Source organism: Cricetulus griseus, chromosome 7 (assembly GCF_003668045.3).
Source record: "Cricetulus griseus strain 17A/GY chromosome 7, alternate assembly CriGri-PICRH-1.0, whole genome shotgun sequence".
NCBI classification, from domain to species: Eukaryota; Metazoa; Chordata; class Mammalia; order Rodentia; family Cricetidae; genus Cricetulus; species Cricetulus griseus.
In genome coordinates, this window is record NC_048600.1 from 133,678,884 (window position 1) to 133,686,968 (window position 8,085).

The window sequence follows — 8,085 nt, forward strand, 5'->3', positions numbered from 1 at the left end:
CTTTCAGAAAGAGTTCCCAGACACACTCCCTAGACACATTTGGGGATGCTTATGGCGAGTTACAGCTCACCCTACTGACTTCCACTTTGCCAAGGTAAAAATTACACACATGATTCTGTCCATGTGTGGAGTGTGCAGTGTTGTGTAAGTGTACACTTGTGCACGTACACCAACTACACCCTTTTGTGATCCCTCTCTGCTCGATGCCTTTCTCTGCCAGCCCATCCTGGACACCTGAAGCTCTATGTTCCATTGGAAGTGTGTGTCAAACCTGATGGCCTATCCCTGTGATGGCCTTGGGTTTTTCTGTGCACACTGGCCACAGATGCATGTGGCACATTCTTGGGAGGCTCCCAGTTAAACACTTTATGTGGAACTATGCATTGGTAACTTTCAAGAAACTGCTAAAATGTTTTCTGACCGTCACGGCCTACCTCTTTCCCTATATTCCAGGAGGAAAGCAGCCACCAAAATGGACCATTTTACCTCACTCATGGTCAGTAGTAACATACGCCAGGCCTCTTTCCTTATTCCCATAGTTACTTAGCTAAGGTGTGGACACAACATGGGCTTACTCAATGTTTACTAAACTTATGGGGTTGGTGATTTAGCTCAACCCCATAAGAATTTTTCTTTCTTTCTTTCTTTCTTTCTTTCTTTCTTTCTTTCTTTCTTTCTTTCTTTTTTTTTTTTGTTTTTGTTTTTTTCGAGACAGGGTTTCTCTGTGGCTTTGGAGGCTGTCCTGGAACTAGCTCTTGTAGACCAGGCTGATCTCGAACTCACAGAGATCCACCTGCCTCTGCCTCCCGAGTGCTGGGTGCTTGCTTGTTTTTCAAAACAGGGTTTTTCTGTAGCTTTGGAGGCTGTCCTGGAACTCACTCAGTAGATCAGGCTGGCCTGGAACTCACAGAGATCCGCCTGCCTCTGCCTCTGCCTCCCGAGTGCTGGGATTAAAGGTATGAGCCACCACCATCCAGTCTTTGGCTCTCTCTTGTACAGATACCTGTCCTTGGATTTGGGGCTCCTGAGGAGGACTTTCCTTCACTTACACCTACAAAAATCCCATTTCCAAATTACATTACAGGTGCCACCTGGCCACCAGGCTTCTGACTCCTTTGTCAGCTCCCTCCCTCTCCCCTTCTCTCACTCCTTCCCCTTTCTCCCTGTCTCTATCCAGAGTGTCTAAAGTGCCAGTGTGACCTGAAGCCAGGCAGCCTATGACAGCCTGAAGAGATGGCCATGATGACTTAAAACACATTCTTCCCAAGAGAGATATATTTTGTGCCCACCAGGCAAAAGGAACACCAGCTGCTGTCTGAGAAACATCATGGATGGATCAGCCCACAGCTGTTCTGGGAAACAGAGGGGACCCTGTGTGTCCAACACTTTCTCCTTCCCTTCCATGGAGAGCAAATTTAAAATTATCAAGAAAATGGGAACAGACACCATGTCAACTCACCCCTCCATCCGATCCACCTAGGGAGAGCCCCTTCTCTGCTATTCTGTGGGGGATAAAGTCAAAATTTAGTTGATAGCATTATCCATAAAGCATCTAAGCAAAACATCAATCAGTGTAATAGTGCCTGCTCTGTAGGTTCTGCTGGTTTAACATTTACGATGGAAACAAACATAGAAACTCAAAACTGCAACTTTCAAAGCTGAGGATCCATCATCCTCTTGGTATTGACACATGGCCTGTTTGGAAAGCACTGGCCTAACTCCTGACAATGATAGCAAGTGACTTCTTCATTTGTCTGTGACCTGACAGCTCCCAGGTGATCACAGCTCAGACTGTGGAAGAACCATAGCAGCCCAGAGAGGACCACCGTACTGAGGAGCAAGCAGCTTTGACAAGGCCACCCAGGAGCACTCCCTCCTCAGCAAAGCATTGTTACCCTCAGGTATGGCAGGCAGCGATATAGGATAGGGTAGGGAGGAGGATACAGAGGACAGGCTCCCGGCTGGGCACCACAGCAGGAGCAGCGTGAGGACGGAGGACAATGGGGCGCAGGGCAAATGAAGAGTCACACGCGGGCTCTGGACAGCTCGTCAGAAATCCCCACACGAAGAAAACCCCAGCACGCGGTGCTTCTGAACTAGCACTCATGCACCACAGCGAGACGCAGTATCATCTAGAGGTTGTCAGCTGGGGCTGGAAGAGGCCTTGTTCACACAGCACAGTAAGCTTCCTGGAGGGGAGGCTGGGCTCCAGACTACTCAGTCAGCAGAAACACTACTAAGGCCATATCATTTCTTCAAGGAGGGAGGAAACAGGAAGCCTGCCCTTTGACCCCCCCCCCCCTCCAAAACCTTGGGGATGATCCACAGAACTATGAGGGTTCTCTCCACTCTGTTGCCGCCCTGGCTCACACCCTATTCACTGCTATACCCGCTTCATGGATGCCCTGGGCAAAGCACAGAGATGGGTAAGTACCTGCGAATCTGCTCGGCCTCCTCCCTGGTGATCACCATGTCAGTGACACCTCTGCCACACTTCCTGGGGGTGCAGCCTGGAGGGTGAGAGTCAAGGAGAAATGCTGACAGCCAAAGCCACGGTGCCCTCCCCGTGACTAGAGGGCCACTTTGGCTAATACACCTAGTTAAAAGTCAACTTCAGATAAACAGTGGTAACTGTAAAAAAATTTGGTGGAGGGGGGGGGTTGTTGAGACAGGGTTTCTCTGTGGCTTTGGAGGCTGTCCTGGAATTAGCTCTTGTAGACCAGGCTGGTCTTGAACTCACAGAGATCCGCCTGCCTTTGCCTCCTGAGTGCTGGGATTAAAGGTGTGCGCCACCACGGCTTTGCCTGTAAAAAAACTTTTTTTAACTGACTCTTATTTTATGTATACATTTGTCTGTGTGAGGGTTTCAGATCCCCTGGAACTGGATGCTGAGAACTGCAGCCAGTGCTCTTAACCACCAAGCCATTTCTCCAGCCCCTAACAGTGGTAACTTTTTTGCCAGAACTGTGTACAACCTATGTACAACCTCAGAGCTTACATCTCCCCACCAGGTGTCCTGGGATTCCCACATACCTATACCACTTACTGCTCCCAAAGCCTGGGAAAACAAGAAAGCCTCCAGACATTGCATTGGCATTTTGGTTTTTGCTTTGTCTTGTTTGTTAGAAACATAGTCTCAGGGACTGGAGAGATGGCTCAGTGGTTAAGAGCACCAACAGCTCTTCCAGAGGACCCGAGTTCAATTCCCAGCAACAACATGGTGGCTCACAACCATCTGTAATGGGATCTGGTGCCTTCTTCCGGTGTGCAAGCATGCATGCAGATAACTGTATACATAATAAATAAATAAAATCTTATATAAAAAAAAGAAACATGGTCTCACTATGTAGTTCAGGATGCCTGAAATCTCAAATTTGAGAACTTCTTGCCTCAGCCTCCTGAGTTCTGAGATTACAGGCCTATGCTAGCATGCTAATTGTTTGGCAACATCTTGCTGGCTGGTTTTAGCACTATTTTTTTTTTTTTTTTTAGATTTTATTTATTCATTATGTATACAACATTCTGCTTCCATGTATATCTGCACACCAGAAGAGGGCACCAGATCTCGTAACGGATGGTTGTGAGCCACCATGTGATTGCTGGGAAATGAACTCAGGACCTCTGGAAGCACAGTCAGTGCTCTAAACCTCTGAGCATTCTCTCCAGCCCCGGTTTGAGCCCTGTTACATACCCACTGGAAAGTTCCAGCACAGCCCAAGCTGAACCTGTTATTCTGGTCGCTGTCCCTCTCCAGGCCACAGCATCTGTCTGCCATACTTATCTCGAAATCTCCTTCCACCTCTGTGTCAAGTACAGACAGTGAGAGGAAGGAAGGTGAGTGCGATTGGTCAGGCTTGTGGGAGAGACGGCCAAGATGGAATAGAGCATAAGTTCCTGTATCCTGGTGGCAAAGGGTCAGTTCCCTTGCCCCAAGTAAGCTGTGTAATGAATGCTCTTACTGATTCGATGGGACTGTAAACTCTGGAGATCTTCCTGCAAGATATGCAAATCCTGGGAAACTGCCATTTATAGTGTGTGTGTGTGTGTGTGTGTGTGTGTTGTAAATTATGATGTCTGAAGGAAAAAGTCATAGGGCAGAATATCCAACACAACAGAAACATGCTTATTTTACTGACTGCTAAAGGAGAAAACGATACACCCTTTGTCCTGGGTCACCCAGTCCACAAAGCACTCCCTGCCATCTCCCATGTGGCTGAGTGCTGAGTTTTTGTGCATCACAACAGTGCCCCCTTGTGGAAGGACATAGATTGTCTTCTTCATTCAAGTCCAGAACTTTACTTTGAGTGAAAAGTGAACCATCCTGCTGTGGAATATTTGTTTAATGATGCAAAGATGTGCTGCATTCTTTCATGTTGCATTTGTTTAACTCTGTAAAGCTGTGTTACTTTGCCTGTCTAAAACACCTGATTGGTCTAATAAAAAGCTGATCAGCCAATAGGTAGGCAGGAGAGCGACAGGTGGGGCTGGCAGGCAGAGAGAATAAATAAGAGAAAAAGGGAAAATGAAAAAGAGTGAGAAAAGGAGGAGAGGAGGACACCAAGGGCCAGCCATCCAGCACACAGCCAGCCACAGCGTACGAGGTAAAGGAAGGTATATAGAATAGAGACAGGTAAAAGGCAAAATGTAGACGAGAAATGGATTGATTTAAGTTAAGAAAAGCTGGCTAAAAATAAGCCAGGCTAAGGCTAGGCATTCATAAGTACGAATAAGTCTCCATGTATTTATTTGGGAGCTAGATGGTGGGCTCCCAAAGAGCAAAGAGTAAATATATATATATCAATCATCCTATGGTTTACTTAGAGCCAGGCCCTGCTGTGTAATAATCCTTCTGTACACTCTGAATTATGTTGTAATTGTTTAATAAAGAAGCCGGCTGGCCAGTAGCTGGACAGGATAAGGTTAAATGGGAAAGCCAGACTAAAGACACTGGGAAGAAGAAGGGTGGAGTCAGAGGAGTCGCCAGGAGATTCAGAGGGAGCAAAGACATGCTGGAAGACAGGTAAAGCCCTGAGCCACATGGCAATATGTAGATTAACAGAAATGGGTTCCTTTAAGTTGTAAGAGTTAGCTAGTAACAAACCTAAGCTATTGGCCAAACATTTACAATTAATAATGAGTCTCCTTGGGAACTGGCAGGGGAAAGAAAAGTTTGCCTATGAGGCCCAAATGCTACATTTGAGAAACAGAATGTGTCTGGGTGATACAGAATGTTCAGGAAAACAGCAGCCCAAGGACCTGCACCCCACCCCATTCACCCAGCCCAGGGGTGTGTGCCCTCCAGGGTGCTGACTGTCCTCACTTGGCCCTGTGGCCTGACACTGTGGTTCCTCCTCTGTTTCCTTAGGGCTCCAGCCTATAACCAGCTGGCTGCTCCTTCCTGCCTCAACCAGTGCCATTGGTGGAGCTGCAGAGTTACCACCTGGGATGGCATCTTCTCATCTTCACATCTTCTGGGCGTTCCTTACCATCACATTTGTGGTCTCCCTCTTATCATCCTCATCTTCCTAGAACTTTTTTTTTTACATTTATTATTTTATGTGTATGGATACATGATACTCGAGTGGAGGTCAGGGTTGGGTCTTCTTACTCAACCACTGATGGGAGCGGATTCTCTTCTACCATGTGGATTCAGGGTACTGAATGCAGGTCTTCTGGCTTGGTGTTGTGTACTTCCCACTGCCCAGGCTTCTTGCTGGCCCGCTCTCACTTCCTACCCCTGTTACTTCTCTGAATGCAGCCTCTGCACACACAGGCTTGCTAAGGTGCTGTCTACACCAGAGTGGCACTGGAGGCTGACCCTGAAGCATCTTTACTCTCCAATCCAGTGTAGGTAGATGGGGTGGGGTGCAGGCCTCCCTGGGCTGCTGTTTTCCTGAACATTCTGTATCACCCAGACACATTCCGTCTCCCTGCCTGGGAAGGGAAAGTTTGTCTCTGCCCAAACATAACATTTTCAACTGATCCCAGTTGTAGCAAAAAGCAATGCTGAGTTTCATTTCTGTCATTTTGTGTGTATTTGTGTGTAGGTATGTGCATCTGATTGCAGAAGGAGGAGGGATTGGCTCTCCTCAAGGTGGAGTTACAGGTAGTTGTGAGCTGCCTGCCAAGGGTGCTAGGAACTGCACTAGGGTCCTCTGGAGAAGCAACAAGTCTTCTCAAATACCCCCATCTTTCCAGCTCCCTATCATTCACTCTTTTGTGTGTGTATGGGGTCAAGACAGGGTTTCTCTGTGTAACAGTCCTGGCTGTCCTGGAACTTTCTTTGTAGACCAAGCTGACCTTGAACTCACAGAGATCAGCCTGCCTCTGCCTCTTGAATGCTGGGATTAAAGGTGTGTACCACCACCGAGCTTGAGAAGCCTGTGGCACATACCTTCAAATCTTCGGTGACCATCATAGTCCTCAGAGCAGGGAACCTCAATGAACCTGCCTTCTAGGACCTCACCTCGACGGGCCAAGACTTCAGCAACATCGTCATCAATCCCCAGACTACTCCAGAGCAGGAATGTGATCAGAGCAAGACCTACTCCAAGGGCCACAGTCCTTAGCCATGTCCTCTGTGCCTCCCGAGGCAGCCGGTCCTTCTTGGTGCTGAGAATAGAAAACATAACCACTGGATGCAACAGCTATCATACTAAGCATGCCAATCAAAACCACAAGATGTTCACACTGGATGCCACCAGCCTTGGGCTGTGCCTACACTGACCTCTGATCAACGTGGGTGGACCCCCATCAATCCTGAGATATTGCAGGTACTCGTGGGCTGACGATGAAGCAGGTGGAGGGAAACAAGGGCTTATACCTCCATCCCAACCCTAACCACTCAGGCAGTATGTGGCCTTGTCATCTCTGATTAGACAGGGCTGAACATGGGCTTCAATGGACAAAAATCAGGCTGACCATAGGCACTTCCTGTCCAGCCCACAGAGTTCCTAACCACACCCATGCATCCCTATTTGATTACTCGTCCCCAAGCATGTGTGTCTACAAGAACACACGTGTACTTGAACCAACTTACACAAATCAAACACACTTAACTCAGATCGTAAAACTGGGGCCAGAAAGAGCACAAAATCGTATCAGATGATGTATGAGTTAGGGTGTCTCTAGACCCAGTTCTGTATAGTCCTGATGAAGCCATGTCTGTGTCTCTACGTATCTGTGTATAAACTGGGGTGTTCGAGTTCTGCTGTCCTCCAGGAAAGGTCTCACGGGACATAGGTCTTGAAACACAGGCAGAGTTGTCCAGAACTAGTTGTCCCCCAAGGCTCCATCCTTTGGATTCAGGTGTGGGTTTGACAGAGGCCCACAAGGCCAGTTTGGACAGGTGAGTTGTGAAAGGCTGGGGTGAGGAAACTGGCAGGGATGTTGGATGGTGGGACATGGACTCGCAGCAGAAGGGATTCATAAAGGCCCAGAAATGGCCCCTAGTGAGGGAAACCTGCTCACGTGACTGAAAGCAGACGACTCCTCAAGGAAAAGGCTCCCTGTGGGGGACCTCTGTGCAGCGCTCCTTGGTGGGCATGCGGGGTTTGCCCCACGACTCTCCAACCCACGCCCCCTCGACTACATCGCAATAGGCTGGCCCCATCCCATACCTGTGTCAGGAGCCGACCCAGTGCCATCACAGTTGTGTGTCGGTCCCACCCGTGTTTCGGCCACGCTCCGCTCGGCCACCAGGCACCGGGGCCGTGGCCCCGCCCCTCCCACAGACTCCGCCCCGGGGTGGCCCCGCCCCGGGGTGGCCCCGCCCCCTGTGCGCGCGGCCTCCTAGTCCCCGGGGTTCTAGCTACCCGTTCGCGCGCCGGCGCTCGGCTGCAGAGCTTCCCTCCGGAACTCTGGGTGGTCCCCTCCGCTGAGGCGCCATTGGGCCAGGCAGCCGCGGAGCCAGGGGGACACGAGAGCCGCTAAGCCCCGGGCAACCGCCGCGACAGCCTACGCGAGGCGGGCTCGGTGTGGGGACGCGGGAGCGACGCGCTCGGCCCTCGGCCCTCGGCCGGCTGGCGGCCAGACGTGAGCAATCGGAGGCCGAGTGGGGCGAGGCGGGGCCTTCTCGGCCCTTGG

The 8,085-nt window shown here is 49.8% G+C and overlaps 1 protein-coding gene across 3 annotated transcripts in view; it reads right to left on the minus strand.

Annotated features, from left to right (window-relative positions):
• Positions 1–8,039, minus strand: part of Ogfod3 (2-oxoglutarate and iron dependent oxygenase domain containing 3) — a 33,371-nt gene extending 25,332 nt beyond the window's left edge. The window contains exons 1-4 of one of the 3 annotated variants that reach the window (XM_027425320.2): positions 7,815–8,039; positions 6,467–6,612; positions 2,435–2,510; positions 1,460–1,502 (exon numbers count right to left, since the gene is read on the minus strand). In XM_027425320.2, coding sequence (XP_027281121.1) covers positions 1,460–1,502; positions 2,435–2,510; positions 6,467–6,612; positions 7,815–7,888 — 339 coding nt within the window. In that variant the 5' untranslated portion in view covers positions 7,889–8,039. Of the gene's footprint in view, positions 1–1,459; positions 1,503–2,434; positions 2,511–6,394; positions 6,613–7,814 lie in introns of all 3 variants that reach the window. The other 2 variants (XM_027425318.2, XM_027425319.2) reach the window with 2 other exon arrangements.
• Positions 8,040–8,085: the final 46 nt, after the last annotated feature.